Source organism: Pantherophis guttatus, chromosome 3, assembly GCF_059756535.1.
Source record: "Pantherophis guttatus breed Tessera chromosome 3, ASM5975653v1, whole genome shotgun sequence".
NCBI classification, from domain to species: Eukaryota; Metazoa; Chordata; class Lepidosauria; order Squamata; family Colubridae; genus Pantherophis; species Pantherophis guttatus.
In genome coordinates this window covers 208667201-208684184 of record NC_142065.1, presented here as the reverse complement: position 1 = coordinate 208684184, position 16984 = coordinate 208667201, and the positions used below count along the sequence as shown (strand labels likewise).

The 16984-nt window shown below is 40.5% G+C and overlaps 2 protein-coding genes across 2 annotated transcripts; both read right to left on the bottom strand.

Annotated features, from left to right (window-relative positions):
• Positions 1 to 1476: 1476 nt before the first annotated feature.
• LOC132709921 (proto-oncogene Mas-like) lies at positions 1477 to 3397 on the bottom strand. Its single transcript, XM_060684980.2, has 2 exons — positions 3342 to 3397; positions 1477 to 2518 (listed from the first exon to the last, which is right to left on the bottom strand). Exons 1-2 carry the CDS (start codon positions 3395 to 3397, stop codon positions 1546 to 1548), a joined length of 1029 nt encoding a protein of 342 aa, XP_060540963.2. The 3' UTR covers positions 1477 to 1545.
• Positions 3398 to 15756: 12359 nt separating this feature from the next.
• LOC132709922 (mas-related G protein-coupled receptor member D-like) lies at positions 15757 to 16674 on the bottom strand. The gene has a single exon (XM_060684981.1). The coding sequence runs from the start codon at positions 16672 to 16674 to the stop codon at positions 15757 to 15759; it is 918 nt and encodes a 305-aa protein (XP_060540964.1).
• Positions 16675 to 16984: the final 310 nt, after the last annotated feature.

Below are 16984 nucleotides of genomic sequence, written 5' to 3'. Positions count from 1 at the left end.
TCATTTTTCCTTATTTATTTTAGGCCCACTACTTCCCCATATTCCTCCAGTACTTCCATCAGCCTAACATCGGATTGTATAGGCTCTTCGATAATAAAGACAAGATCGTCTGCAAATGCTTGTACTTTAAAAATTTCTTTTCTTATTTTGACATCTTTGATCTGTACATATTCTTGAATTGTTCTAATTAAAGTCTCTAATGATAAAATAAACAATAATGGTGATAGTGGACAACCTTCTCTTGTCCCTTTTTGGATTGGAAAATTCTTCGTCGTTTCCCCATTGATTACCACTTTGGCCTCCTGTCTAAAATAAATTGCTTTATACATCCTTATAAATTTCCCCAAAAAATCCATGTAATTTAATTGTTCTAATATAAAGTCCCATTTGATGTTATCGAAGGCTTTTTGCGCATCAATAAATATCAATGCCATCTGTTTTTCATTATGGATTTCATAATATTCTATGGTATCTAAAATAGTCCTAATGTTGTTCCTTATATGCCTTCTGGGCAGGAAGCCATTTTGGTCAGAATGAATAAAATTCTCTAGAAATTTCTTTAATCTGTCTGCCATGATTGTCATAAAAATTTTGTAATCCGAATTCAGTAAAGATATCGGTCTATAATTTTTAATATAAGTCAAATCAGAATTTTCCTTAGGGATCAATGTAATTATTGCTTCTTTTCACGATGCTGGTATCCTGGCTTCATTCAAAACATCATTATATACCTCTAGTAACAATGGACTTAGTATCTCCTGGTGATTTTTATAGATTTCTGACGGCAAATCATCAGGACCTGGTGCTTTATTACTTTTTTGTTTTTTTAATTGCCTCAAATATCTCAAATGCTGTTATCTCATTATTTAATAAATCTTTACATTCCACCGAGATTTTTGGCAGTCCTATTTTTTTGCAGATATTGCAATATCTTGCCTTCCTCTATCTTTTCTTTATCCTCATACAAATTTTTAAAGAACTCATAGGCCCTTATTTTGACATATTAATTCTAATTGAATCTCAAATTCTATAATTTGGTGATAATGCTTAACATAACAGAGCATAACATTTAAAATGATGATAAAGGCTATAGTTTTTAAACATTTCATCTGGTATCAACTTACAATTATTGCTACGAAAACTCCTATTATGAAAAAACAACAACAAATGGAATGATATAAACGTTTCGCTAGCTGGGAAAGATTGAGGGCAAAAGAAGAAGGGGACGACAGAGAATGAGGTGGCTGAATGGGGTCACTGAAGCAGTCGGTGTGAGCTTAAATGGACTCCAGAGGATGGTAGAGGACAGGAAGGCCTGGAGGAACATTGTCCATGGGGTCGCGATGGGTCGGACACAACTTCGCAACTAACAACAAAAAGCTTTAAAAACTACGAATACAGCAATGTTTACTCTTTTTGTGGTTTCGAGTTTTGTAGTTTCCTCTTGCAAAGCACGTCAGTGTTACACATCCTCACTGAAAACACACATTATATACCAAACTAAACAACAATATAAAATATTGGATAGACAGCGTCAGAGACACTTCACACCTTGTCTTCCTTCAGACTTTCCTGGTCTACTTCCCTGTCCTGCTCATCCTTGAAAACTCTTTGCAGAGCAACCTTGAAAGAGGTTCTGGGCTGCTCCCTTTCCCTCTTCTTCCTCCCAACTAAGAAATAAAGAAGAGGGTTGATGCTGCTGTTGAGAGAGGCACATCCGAATCCAATGGTCATGAGAATGTTATGAGGTGGATCCAAATATTCAACGACATAAAAGGCGTTTATTGGGAGAGAAAGGAGGAGGAAGCAAAGGAGAGCTAGCAAGGTGGCGGTGAGCAGCTTCCTTTGATTGTGTTGCAATTTAGACCTCATATGAATCAAAAGGGTCACAGTAGAGACAATCATAACGGGTGTACAAAGTAAACCATTCACAATAAGCTGGAAAAGCAAAGGCGAGCTGCTGATCTGGTAGAGAATGAAGTGCACCATAAACAGCAGGAAGGAGAGGATCCAGATGATGATGCAAACGAGTTTGGAGAAATATGGAGGACGATGGCAGCGATGCCAGAGTGGGAAGAGAGCAGCTGCACATCTGTCCAGGCTGATGGCCATCAGCAGAAACTGGCTAGCAGAATAAGTGAAGAACAAGAGCTCAAAAACCAAGAATTGAATGGTTTTGACAAGGTGAGTTCCGTGACCAAGAAGTGACACCACTACAAATATAGCTGCAATAATGAGGAATGTGAGGACGCCAAAATCAGCAATGGAGAGATTCAGGATGAAAGTGGTGAAAGAATTCCTCTTAATGGATTTAGTCAGAATATAAATTGTCCTTCCATTTCCAATCAGGCCCAAAACACAGATAATGGCAATGAATCCATTGATAAGATTTCGTGTTAGATTATCCAATCGTACATCATATGGAGAAGTAGAAACATTGTTATAGGCGCCACGAAATGAATGTTGAAAAAATTTAATACCTAAATGATTACTAAAACTTAACGGTTCAGGGTTTGATCTGTTGACAGAAAGAGAACAAAATGAAACCAATCCTTATTACAGAAATAGACATATTTCTTTAAAAAAAATTTTTTTTTTTTTTGCAAAGATTGGTGGACAAATTTCTCTTTTGACAATTAAAAGGTAATGTCGGTCATGCCAATTCTCTGTTCTTGTGTGGCAGGAGAATAGCTGCAGTCAATACAAACCCAAGCTTTTTATCCATAAGTCTTCTAGATGCTTTTCATGATAACCCCCAACAATCCTCATTGCTGACTACTCTGACTGATGCCAAATGGAAGGCAGAGTTCCATGCTTTGGAGAACACCAGATCCCTGATGCCATGAGTTTGTACCAGAGGTGGAATTCAGCAGGTTCTGAACAGTCCTGGAGAACCGGTAGCAGAAATTTTGAGTAGTTCGGAGAACCAGCATATACCACCTCTGACTGGCCCCACCCCCAGCTATTCTCTGCCTCCCGAGTCCCAGCTGATTGGGAGGAAATAGTGATTTTGCACTAATCTTCCCCTGGAGTGGGGTGGGAATGGAGATCTTACAGTATCCTTCCCCTGCCACACCCATCAAGCCATGCCCACCAAGCCATGCTACGCCCACCAAGCCACACCCACAGAACCAGTAGTAAAAAAATTTGAATCCCATCACTGGTTTGTACCCAAAGTCATCAAAACCTAACACACTGGGAAACAAATGTCGCAGTTTAAATGGCATTTTGCTTTCAAATGGAAATGAAACGACCAGAAGAGACAGCAATTCCTTCTGACATCCTCTCCAACTGCATTGATAGATTCAGGGCTTAAGCGAATTATGACACAGCATACAAACCGTAAAGTTTCGTCATCCTGAGGAATTCCTGATTTGAAGTGGGAGTCGTCATCCATCCTCATAAGGTCTAAGGAAAGTAGGGATGGGAAGGAAATAATGGCAGCAAATGTTATTTAAGCAGCTAAAGAGCCAATTTTCTAACACCATGTTAAACTTGATTAAAGCTAAGTTAAAAGTATAATCGGCAAGTGAATAAGCCCACATAATATATTAGTTTTTTTGACTGCCCAGGAGAGAAGTCACACTGGAGGTCCCATTTCAATGTCTAGATGTTGATGGAGTCTGGATGGGGAGGAACTAAATCAGTCTCAATGCCAACAAGACCTAAGGCTTGTTTATAGAATGACAGTAATTTCCCAAAAATTAGTTCTGAAATGGGTTACACTATCTCAGTCAGAGCTTATGTTTAATTTGTGCTGGTCCAAGATTCTTGGCTCTTCATGAAAGATATGCAGATAATATGATGATTACTGAAAAGGATCTGCAAATCCTAGTATTAGTATCAAACTAGCTACTAAGTCTGCATTACTATTAATCTTCTCATCGTTACTATCACCTATCTCCTCCCACTTATGACTGTAACCTTATTGCTGGTATCCTTACGATTTATATTGACTGTTTCATAATATGATTTGATTGCTTATTTGTACCCTATGACTATCATTAAGTGTTGTAGCTTACGATTCTTGATGAATGCATCTTTTCTTTTATGTACACCGAGAGCATATGCACCAAGACAAATTCCTTGTGTGTCCAATCACACTTAGCCAATAAAGAATTCTATTCTATTCTATTCTATTCTATTCTATTCTATTCTATTCTATTCTATTCTATTCCTTTCCTTTCCTTTCCTTTCCTTTCCTTTCCTTTCCATTCCTTTCCATTCCATTCCATTCCATTCCATTCCTTTCCTTTCCTTTCCATTCCATTCCATTCCTTTCCTTTCCTTTCCATTTTATTCCATTCCTTTCCATTCCATTCCATTCCATTCCATTCCATTCCATTCCATTCCATTCCATTCCATTCCATTCCATTCCATTCCATTCCTTTCCTTTCCTTTCCATTCCATTCCATTCCTTTCCTTTCCTTTCCATTTTATTCCATTCCTTTCCATTCCATTCCATTCCATTCCATTCCATTCCATTCCATTCCTTTCCATTCCATTCCATTCCTTTCCTTTCCTTTCCTTTCCTTTCCATTCCGTTCCTTTCCATTCCATTCCATTCCTTTCCTTTCCTTTCCATTCCATTCCATTCCATTCCATTCCATTCCATTCCTTTCCTTTCCTTTCCTTTCCTTTCCTTTCCTTTCCTTTCCTTTCCATTCCATTCCATTCCTTTCCTTTCCTTTCCTTTCCTTTCCATTCCATTCCTTTCCATTCCATTCCATTCCATTCCATTCCTTTCCATTCCATTCCATTCCATTCCATTCCTTTCCTTTCCATTCCATTCCATTCCATTCCATTCCATTCCTTTCCTTTCCTTTCCTTTCCTTTCCTTTCCTTTCCTTTCCTTTCCATTCCATTCCATTCCATTCCATTCCATTCCATTCCATTCCTTTCCATTCCATTCCATTCCATTCCTTTCCATTCCATTCCATTCTATTAAAAGTGACAGAGCACAGTGAAAAAAAAATGGAACTAACATTAACTATACCAGACTAATGACAGGGCAACCATTCTCAGAACTGACAATGTAGATACTGAATGGATGAATAGCTTCTGCCTTTTAGAATGAAACGAATAAGCAGTCACGTGATATTTCACAGTCTCCTACTTTTAGAGTGTCCATGAAAAAGACATCAAAATGCTGTGATGTGTCTCTACATATAAAGATCGGAACAGTGCAAGTCATGGAATTCTTGGTGATATCCTATGGAATTAAAAGGTGGACTTTAACAAAGTAGGATAGGAAGAGCATTGACACTTTTGAACTTTGGTGTTGGAAAAGACTAAAACCAAACAAACAAACTGATGGAGCACTGAGGAAATCAGGAAATTCATAAGAAGACTATGACCAACAACTAAGTGGATGGACAGTTATAGTGGCAATGAATACACCGTTGGGAAACTTCAAAGAATAGAATGGATTGCCATGGAGGAAATCTAATTATGTTGTTGCTTGGGGTCCAAAACAATTTTGTGATACATCATCCATCCATCCATCCATCCATCCATCCATCCATCCATCCATCCATCCATCCATCTCCAGTATGCCCTGCATGTGGTTGCCCTTGAAGATAATACAGAAATTCTAGCTAGAATGAAATGCATCTATAATGAGTACTTCAGTTCATCCATGTTTCGTTGGTCCAGCATTATGAAAGATGCAGTTACATAGGGAAGGAGAAGAGAGGAGAGGGAGAGAGATTGAAAGAAGGAGAGGAGAGGAGAGGGGAGGAAAATTTCTGGTGATAATGTCACTAAACACAACTTAAACACTTGATAATTTCTTTAAAAGAAATAACCTAAAAGAAGGCAAAGGAAAAAAAGCACATAATTCCCTTTGTATCTTGCATATACCTTTTAAAGAAGTGAATAGATTTGTCTGTGTGCTTAAGATGAAATCAGTCCTCATTGTTTAAAATGTAATTCAGGATACTGAAATTTAAAAAAAAAACATAATTGTTAGAATGAAAGTGAACAAATCAGCTAATAAATAAAGCCTATTTGCTTTCACAAGAGCACTTATCAAACAGAGCTCCAATTAGCTTTCCGTGATTCTTTCTTCTTGTTGTTGTTGTGCTTTCAAATGAGTCTTGACTTTTGGTGACTATCTGGATTAGTCCCTGCAACTTTCTTGACAATGTTGTTTTGAAGTAGCTTGTGACTGTGAAAAAGAAACTGACCCAAGATCACCCAACAAATGGAGGAATAACTCATAGTCTCCAGTCTTCACATATATGTGAAAGTTGCCTTAACCACAATTCCTCAATTTTTTGAAAACTGTACCCTACCTACTGCTCCACTTTGGCTGGTTGCTCAAGAGGAGGATAAATCTGTATCAAGAACAGAAATTATACCTCTCAATGTTTTTCTTAACATTGACTTCCTCTTCTTTCTCTGAGTGCTTAAAAAGGTAAAGTTAAAGGTTCCCCTCACACATATGTGCTAGTCGTTCCCGACTCTAGGGGGCGGTGATCATCTCCATTTCAAAGCTGAAGAGCCAGTGCTGTCCAAAGATGTCTCCGTGGTCATGTGGCCGGCATGACTCAACACCAAAGGCACACAGAACGCTGTTCCCTTCCCACCAAAGGTGGTCCCTATTTTTCTACTTGCATTTTTTACGTGCTTTCGAACTGCTAGGTTGGCAGAAGCTGGGACAAGTAATGGGAGCTCACCCCATTACGCGGCATTAGGGATTCGAACCGCTGAACTGCCGACCTTTTGCTCAACAAGCTCAGCATCTTAGCCAATGAGACACCACGTTTCCTCTGGGTGCTTATGATATTATAACATAAGTATTAATCTCACTTTTCTTTTCAAATCTGGAAAGAATGTGTGGGCCAGCTCTCCTCTGAAATCCCATCTGCCTTTGCTGCCCAATCTATTTTGATTGGTTTTCTTTTCAGAAAGAGCTTGGGGAAGACTTTTTTTCCATCTCTTCCTTCAATTTCTCCCAAAAAAGTGTAGGATTTCTTCAAATCAACACATCGGAGAAAATCATAGCATCTTACAAACTCCTCCCAACCCTTCTTTCAACCTATCCATAACTAAAGCGGACTTCTTTTCATTTTTTTTAAAATTTGATTTATATGCCGCCCTTCTCCGGAGACTCAGGGCGGTTTACAATGTGTTAAGCAATAGCCTTCATACTTTTGTATATTTATACAAAGTCAGCTTATTGCCCCCACAAACTGGGTCCTCATTTCACCTACCTTAGAAAGGATGGAAGGCTGAGTCAACCTTGAGCCTTGGAGAGATTCGAACCAGCAGTAATTGCAGGCAGCTGCAATACAGTAGTGGGCAAAATTGTGGAAACCTTTTGAGAAAAGTTTATTTTTGAGATTTGATGGCTATTAACACCACTTTTTTTGGAGTTTCAAGATAATCCTATTCCACTGCTGGAATGGCCTGGGAATAGCCCAGACCTTAACTCAATTGAAAATCTATGGAGTCGACTAAAGAAACTGGTTAGTCAGAAGCGACCCAGCAATAAAACCCAGTTAATAGAAGCCATCATTCAATCTTGGTTTCACATGATAACAGCTGCAGAACTAAAAGACTTGGTTCACTCCATGGGAAGACGTTGTAAGGCTGTAATTCATACTAAAGGTTACCCAACGAAATATTAACATGGTGATAATTTTTGTAGTTCTCATTTTTTCTATGGTGATATTTTTTGTATATCTCATTTCACTTTTCTTCTTTATACTGTAACTTCTATTCTAACAGCAAATCCTTCCTAAAAGTTATTGCATTACATTCTTGATTAAATTATCTTTCCATTGATATATAATTTTATGGTACTACTTCAAAAAAAAAAGAAAGAAAGAAAGAAAGTGGTGTTATTAGCTAGTTTTAGAAAATACACTTTTCCCAAAAGGTTTCCATAAGTTTGGCCACTACTGTAGTTTCCAAGAGACAACAAGTTTACCTGGTGAAGACAGCTAGTAGGTCCAAGGAGGATCAGCAGATCTCTTTGAAGACCAAAGAATGCCCAGAAAATGCAATTTCTTTGATGAATCTGGTTTCACCCTTTGATGGCCTGTGGTAGAGATGCTTTGAGAAAACAGAATATATACAGCCAAGTGGAAAGATAAGGAGGAACTTGTTTAATCTCTGCAAACTCAGCGCGATAAAGATTTTCTGTAATATGCAAATAATATGAATGATATTTGATGATATCTTGGCAGGGGAAACAATCTAAAAATTTGAGTGAGAACATACCAGTGCCTTCTCTGTCTACAAATTGTATAGCACGGGTGTCAAACTCGATCGCAACATGATATATCGTGACATTTTTGCCTTTGCGGATCTGGGGTGGGCGTGGTCTGCTTGTGACGCATCCGGCCTACGGGCCGCCAGTTTAACAGGCCTTTTGTATAGGAATAATGGGAGAATAAGTCAAATTGCAGAGTGCATTGAAGTACGGGTAGTCCTTGACATATGACCACAATTGAGCCCAACTTTCTGTTGTTACGTGAATCAGTTGTTCAGTGAATTTTGCCCCATTTTACAACCTTCCTTGCCACAATTTGTCCAGTGAATTACTACAGTTGTTAAGTTAGTAACACGGTTGTTAAGTGAACCTGGTTTCCCCATTGGCTTGTCAGAAACCATGTGACCCTGGGATATTGCAACCATCATAAATATGAGTCAGTGACTAAGTACTTGAATTTTGATCACGTGACTATGGAGATGCTGCAATGGTTATAAGTGTGAAAAATGGTCATAAGTCATTTTTCCCTGCCATTTGAATGGCCACTAAATGAACTGTTGTAAAATAATAATAATAATAATAATAATAATAATAATAATAATAATAATAATAATAATAATAATAATTATTATTATTATTATTATTATTATTATTATTATTATTATTATTATTTCAATTTATATGCCGCCCCTCTCCTAGGACTCAGTGCGGCATATAAATTGATTACCTATGGTCCCATCTGGAAGTGACTGTTGTAGCCCGCCAGCGGCCAGCGGAGCTGGTGGCAGACTCAGATGATGAGTAGGTTGGGGAGGAACTTGGGCCAGTCCTGGAGTCTGGGGAAGACTCTGATGGATGCTCTGCATCAGACACAGAGATAGAGCCAGAGCCATCCAACATTTCCCAGATGCCTTTGGAGTCAGAGGCAAGTGGGGAAGAAGAGCTGGGGCCTGTTCCAGTTGCGTATATGCGCAGAGCTGTCAGGAGAGGAGAACAATTGTTGTGGCCCGTACGTGGCCTGTGCAGCTTGTAGCTGATTTGGACAGCGAGAAGGCTGGTGTGGTGTTGCACCAGCAGCCTGTGCAGCTGGCACTCGAGTTGGACAATGAGGTGGCTGGAGAAGATGTGGTGCCAGAGGCGGGGATTCAGCCAGGACCTTCAGAACCTCCAGAAGCTCCCTTAAGTGAAGAGGAAGAAGAGGAGGAGCCTCTTCTCGATACATGGGCGCGCTGAGCTGCCAAAAGGCAGGAATGGCTCCTCAGGAGGAGGTCTCCTCGAGAGTAAGTCTTGGGGCTAATTGGCCACTCCTTTAGCCTACTTAAGAAAGGACGATGACCGAAGCAATTTGCAGGGAACAACTTCATTCACATACCTTTGTGTCTTGTCTTGCTAATCTTATCAGCTTCCTGCAAATTGCTTCTGGGCATTCTGCCAACCATAGTAAGTTTTCAGTTATTATTCTTTGAATTCTTGGTGGCTATTAATGCAGTTAATTAACAGCCGTTGTTGTAAAAGACTGGTTTATTCAGTAAACTAAGGTTTGAATGGACTTTGTGTGTGCTGCGTTCTTTGGGGTCCGTAGCTGGGGCAGAACAACAATTGAGTACCAGGAGCCGAATCAGAAAGAAAGGCACTCATGGACATTGAATGGCTCCTCCCTGGCTGGGGAATAAATAGAAGCTAAAGGGAAGTGGAGTCATGGGAAACAACATTCGGATTTATTTAGGAAGATTTGCTCATCGTGAATTCCTGTCTCAGAGACTGTTTGAGAGAGTTTAATTTACAACTTTGTGGCTGGAAGCTCCCAGCCTGGCAATTATCCAAGAACTTATAAGGTTGGTACTTCAGTTAACCCTTGGAAGGATTATTGCTTGGACTTTTCTCTGTGTGAATGCCATGAATTCACAGTAGTTAAATAAAGAGGGATTTTTCAGGACAAGGGGTTCTATTTCTTGGTTCCGCAAAGGCTGGGTCAGAACCAGGGGTGGGTTCTAAATTTTTTTACTACCGGTTCTGTGGGTGTGGCTTATTTTGTGGGTGTGGCTTGATGGTCATGTGACAATCCTTAAGGATTTAGCAGAGGTACTGGTCCACCAGGCTTTTAACTGCTTGAAGAGCTGTACCGGTCTACTCATTTGTTTTTGGAGGCACCAGTCTACCACCACACTGCCTTTTAACACTGATCAGCTGTAGGGAGGCCCTTTGAAACCCTGCGGCAAGAGTTTAAACAGTTTTTTTCCTTCTAGCCAATCAGCTGGGACTCAGGAGGCAGCAATAGATTGGGGGCGGGGCCAAATAAAAGCTAAGAATAACACGGGGGGCGGGGGGCAGGGGGCAGGGGGGGCAGGAGGGCCCAGCTCCTGAACAAAGAGAACTGGTTTAGTGACATCATATCATCACTGCTACCAGCTCAGCTGAACTGGGCTGAACCAGGAGGAACCCACCACTAGTCAGAACAGTGTCTAGGGAAGAAATGACTCAGTAGAGCTTTCTGGGTGCACAACATGAAGCTACAGAAAGGGTTAAGGGGATATATTTGTTCAGTAAAAAGAAAGGAGAAGATGAGAGATTTCTAAGAATAAGATTTGGTTTCCGGTAGAGTCTGGGAAGATCTGAACCGCTATTAAGTCACCAGTTCCACATTGCTTTCAAGTAATACAACTTAACCACTCCTTCGTGATTTCTTCGATGAGTTCCCTTGAGCCAGGCTTGATTCCTGTGATTTGCATCCCCGTGTTCACCATCTTCCTTAAAATTTGAAAATAACTTCACAATGGTAACTTTACAGTGCAAACCTGCGAACAAGTATTTCGACAGGCCGTTCTTGTCACTCCTTAAAAAAAAAAACACCACATTTTCTCTGCAGATAAACTCTGCAGAGTTTTGCAGATAAACTCTGCAACAGTACAAAGCACAGAGAAATATTGAAGTTCCCAGAACTCTTCTAGATCAGCTGCCCCCAAGCTTTTGGGTACCAAGGACCAGTTCCATAGAGAAAGGTTTATCCGCAGACAGGAAGGAAGGGCTGTGGTTTTGTGTGCTGCCTGCATCCTGTGGATGGGGCTTCACTTGTTTCCATGACCCGGTTTCTGGCATGCCACAGACCAGTGCTGGTCCACGGACCAGGGATTGGGGATTGGGGACCCCTGCTCTAGAATATCCACAAACAGACACCCAGACATTCAATAATTGCCTTAGAATGTGCTAGAGCTCTCTGGGTTGTCACGGTTCTGAGCTAGGGAAGTAGGACGCTGATTTACAATGCCTTTATTCCAGCATAGAATCACGGCACAAAGTGAGTCAAAGCCAGCTCTACGAGCCTCCATCCTCTAGCTGATTATGGAGGGCCTGAGCTCCCTGTCCCTCTCCAGCTGTCTTGAATGCCGGCAATCAACCTCCTTGGATCTCCGGCATTTCCGTGGTGCTTGTTGCTCGCCTACTCACTGCTGCCATTCTGCGCAGAAATCTGCTTTCATTGCTCCGCCATATACCCTCTCCCTGTGAATCCCACCCTCTTCCTCCCAAGTGACAGGGCCTAACTACCCCACCCAGGGCTTAATCCAGAGGTGGGTTTCAGCAGGTTCTGACCAGTTCTGGAGAACCAGTAGTAAAAATTCTGACTGTTCCTGTCCCCGTTTATTCCCTGCCTCCCAAGTCCCAGTTGATCGGGAGGAAATGGGGATTTTGCAGTAACCTTCCCCTGTAGTGGGGTGGGAATGGAGATTTTGAAGTATCCTTCCCGTGGAGTGGGGTGGGAATGGAGATTTTGCAGTATCCTTCCCCTGCCATGCCCACCAAGCCACGCCCACCAAGCCATGCCACACCCACCTAGCCACACCCACAGAACTGGTAGTATTTTTTTTATTAAAACCCACCACTGGCTTAATCCCCTTCAAAGGCTCACCCCCCCACTTTGTAGCAACCCCGAGATGGCACACAGAAGCCTGAAACCATTGCCGTTTCGGAGGTTGACACGGTGTTCTGCCCCAGCTTCGGATTCCCAGAGAATGTGACACACACCAAGCTTCGCAAACACTGTTTAATTCCAAACAAACCCCTTTCAAAAATGCAGGCTTCTCATGCAAAGGGTCCTTATCAAAGTTATTAAGAATGAAGTCCGACAAAGATTGGCAATCAGCCCAGAAAACCAGATATGAGAAGTCGCTCACTCTCCAAGATGCTCTGTAGTAATGAGACGTTGTTTCTAGCAAGAAAGCACTAGCTGCGACTTAAATAGGCTAAGGGAATGGCCAATTATGAGTAGCCACTCCTGCCTTTTGGCAGCCCTGCGTGCCTGAGCATTGAGGAGAGGCTCCTCCACTTCGCTCTCTCCACTTGAAGGAGCCTCTGGAGGTTCTGAAGGCCCTGGCTGAGTCTCTGTCTCTGGCATCACATCCTCTTCAGCCTCCTCGCTGTCCGACACAAGCACTGGCTGTGCCAGCTGCTGGTGTGACACCACACCAGCCTCCTCCTCATCGGGATCAGTCACGATCCGCACAGGCCGCTGATGGGCCACGACACACGGGTATTGTACTAACCTATATGACTTTTTTTTTTTTTAAGGTCAGCAGATCAGACTACAGGATGCCACTTGGTGTGACTGATTAGAATACATTCAAGTTTTTAGAATGCAAGTTTTTAAGCTCCTACTGAGAACATCTGGATGGAGTTTACAGAGATCATCCTGGTTTCAACACAAAGTTGTATTCCTTCCTAAATAATCATCATTATTGTAATCCTATTTCTCATTTACATGTACAGATTTATGTAATGTTTGCATGTAGTTATTATTGTATTCCTCCTATTTGGGAGCACTGCATTAATCACTCTCCTAGTTTTTTTTTTATTATTATTATTATTTATTGGTTAATCTTTAGTGAGATTCACAGCCTTTGAGGCTGGTTAATAGCTCAGCAGCTCAAGTCCTAACCAAGGACCTAGGAACTGTTAAGGTATCGTTGGAGGATGTAAGCTGTTCCGAGTAAGGTGGTTTTTTGTAGAGTCAAAATGTTCAAGTCCGGCAAATTTAGAATTTCTAAATAGCGGGGTAGACCTTTGGGTATTGCTCCGAGGGCTCCAATTACAATCGGGACAACACACGATTTCTTTTTCCACAGTCGCTCAACTTCATTATTTATTTATTATTCATTTATTATTATTATTATTATTATTATTATTATTATTATTATTATTATTATTATTATTATTATTATTATTATTATTATTATTATTATTATTATTATTATTTATTGAATTTATATACCACCCTTCTCCCTGAAGGCACTCAGGGCGGTGAACAGCCGAAAATTAAAATAACATACAATATAAAAGTTAAGATAACTAAAAATAAATTAAATTAATCGGCCTCCCAATTTAAAACCCCAAGCTATACAATTAAAAACTAACCCATAAAACCTATTCAGGCCAGGCCGGCTTGCTGAAATAAAAACGTCTTCAGGGCCTTACAGAAAGTGTGGAGATCTGGGATCAGTCGTATTCCGGGAGGTAGCTCGTTCCAGAGGGTGGGTGCCCCCACAGAGAAGGCTCTCCCCCTGGGGACCGGAGCCGACATTGCTTGACCGATGGCACCCTGAGGAGGCCCTCTCTGTGAGAGCGTATTGGCCGGTGGGGGGTTATCGGTAGCAGAAGGTGGTCTCGTAAATACCCTGGCCCTAGCATTATCAGTGCTATTCTAAGCGTTTCTGCTGACACCTGATTAGAATATACATGTATGTATGCTTATGTATGCTTTTAGGCTGTCATTTCAAGACAGCCAACTATCTGAAATGGTATAGGGTCGTGATGACGAACCTATACTTTTTCAAAAAGAGTTTGGAGAAGATAGTTCCACAGAATTGCTGAACTGCTTCTGGTTTGTAGGAAATCATGGAATCTTCTGACCTCATCCTGAGACTCATATCGAAGCAAAAAGGAATTATTGGCAGATAACAATTCTCAAAGCAGAAGCAACACCATATTTGTGATGGTAGCCCAGAAACTTAAAAAGTTAAAAGAGGTTTTAAATGAATTTAAAATATGAAACCACAAAGCCCAGAATGTTTCCTTTATTTTCCAAGAGAGGCAAACTGCCTTCTGTTGTAGATGTGAGGGCAAAAACTTTCTTAGAGATGCAAACCCAGAACCATTTAGTAATTAACATTTAAGAGCCACGGTGGTGCAGTGGTTGGAGTGCAGTACTGCAGGCTACTTCTGCTGATCACCGGCTGCCAACAGTTTGGCAGATCAAATCTTACCAGGCTCAAGGTTGACTGAGCCTTTCATCCTTCCAAGGTGGGTAAAATGAGGACCCAGATTGTTGGGGCAAGAGGCTGACTCTGTAAACTACTTAGAGAGGGCTGTGAAACACTATGAAGTGGTATATAAATCTAAGTGCTACTGCAATCTAGATGTTTCCTCTTAAACTAAGCAGGCAGCTGTTGAAATTATGACACAATAAGCATAATAAAATCAGAATGCATACTTGCTGCCACCACTCCTAACAGCATCACTGCTGTCAGCACTGGTGTTCCTGCACTACTTGAAGTTTTCAAATTGTCTTTATGGACAGTTATAACATAGTTGCAGAAGAAAGATTCACTTTCTCTGGATTAAGCCACAGCCAGCGAACCATACAAATGTCTAAAATAGTCCCTTGCACTTTCATAAGAAAGCCAAAAAAGTTCCGAGTTCCTTCATAGTTTGTCATTAGCTCTTTAGGGAGAGTACACTGAATAAATAATGCTATTTTTTTCCCTTCCATAAAAATTATATAACATTGTTTTAGTTTCAGCTGCTTCTCTTTCTGTCCTCAGTAATATGAAACTCTATGTACAGGCAATGAAGCTATAACAAATGATTTAAATGTAATTGTCTAATACAATATATACATATATATGTAGGAAGAGAGGCCAGTTTATAGGTATTACCACTTGAAATGTTTTCAGTCTGATACTTTTCCGCTGGAATCATACAACTTTTTTCATTAAAATGCGATTTCATAAGATCTTGTTGTATCACTTGTCCTCTTTTTGATACAGTTGATTTGACGAATCCTGGTCTCGTGGAGTCAGATATAGGATTCTCCAGATAGAGTTGAGCTAGAATTCCATCATCCTTCATCATTAGTCATATACCTGATAGAACCTAAGACATTTTGAAGGCTACATGTGTCCATCCTTGGCTTGGCCTTTCTATGATGAATGCCTTGAAAAGTGTGAATGTCCACTTTGAAAATTCTCAACAATGGTCCTACTGGCTAGACATCGAAGTTCAAAGATAGAATTGAAGGCCACTCAAGTAGGGGAAGGCCGAAGTAAAACAAGCTAATTAATCATCAGGTTGGAGATACTAGGTAATTACGTTACTTGAAAAATGTTTTTGTATTGCACAAAGATAATTGTCTGCACAAATTGTGGATTCATGCACAAATTAATCAGGATAGAGATCAGTTTCCATTAAATAAAAAAAAGAAATTATTGGTTTGCTTTGAAAGAAATGATTGTATCTTATGAATGACAATGGTGAAATTAAAGAGTTCAGATCTTGGAACCTTCTGAAGTTTCCATTTGATCACTAGAATTTTCTTCCTCCTTGAAAACTTTCTGAAGCAAGTCTTTGATGTTTCGCTGAGTTTTACCCTTCTGTCTCCCCACTAGATAATAGATCAGAGGGTTAATGCTGCTATTGATACAGGTACATAAGTAGCCATAATATAAAAGGTTGGGATGTATATTTTTGAAAACATATAGAATAAAATAAAAGGCATTTAGCGGAAAAGCCAAGACTAAAAAGAAGAAAAGCGTGAGCAAAACAGCTGTCAAAAGCTTCCTCCGCCTTTGGATTTTGGATAGGAAGTAGATTTTGACAAATAATACCACACTGGAGATGGTCATAAGTGGGAGACAAAGCACAGCGTTAACGATGAACTGATACTTCAGGGAATGTTTCAGTTCATATTTATGAAAACTTGCAATTGTGAAGTAAACTAAAGAGAGGATGAAGCAAATGGCCCAGATGGCAGCACACACACTAGTGAATAAATGCGCCGGCCGATGGCATCGATACCAAATTGGGAAAAGGACCGAAACACATCTGTCGATGCTGATGATGGTCAGGAGAAATTGCCCCGTACTGTACATTAACAGCAAGCCCGTTTGGAAGAGTTCATAGGGAAAGTCACAATACAAATGTGTAAAAAACCAGTGGATTTCGATAATCAGCTCAAAGGTGAGGAAACCAAAATCCGCAACAGAGAGGTTGATAATATAAATGGCAAAAGTGTTCCTCTTCACGGAGGAGCCCAGCAGCCAGATCACGAGGCCGTTGCCCAACATTCCCAACACACAAAAAAGCACAGTGAAGATTGCAAAAATAATAATTCCTTCGCCTTTTTCCGGAGAACAGGTTTTATTTTCAGAGTCGGCTATTGTTGGAGGGGGGGATGTCATATTCATTATGCTTCAATCTTTTTTTTTTTCTTCTTCTGTGGCTTCAGATACTCCTGTTGGAACAAAAGAGAAACAGTTCCCATTAGTCTTAGTTGCTAAAACTGCATACTGCAAGGTAGTCTCTAGATTAGCAGTCCTGTCCTCACAATTAGCATGTAGGGATGCGGTTTGTATGGTTGAGATAAGGATGATGATTTGGTCTTGCTTATCTGATTAAAAAGTGTTATGTGATCATCTTGATTCATCAAAGCAGTGATCGGTCATGGAAGTCACCTTCCATCTATGGTCCCATATGGTGTGCTCATGGAAAAGGCAA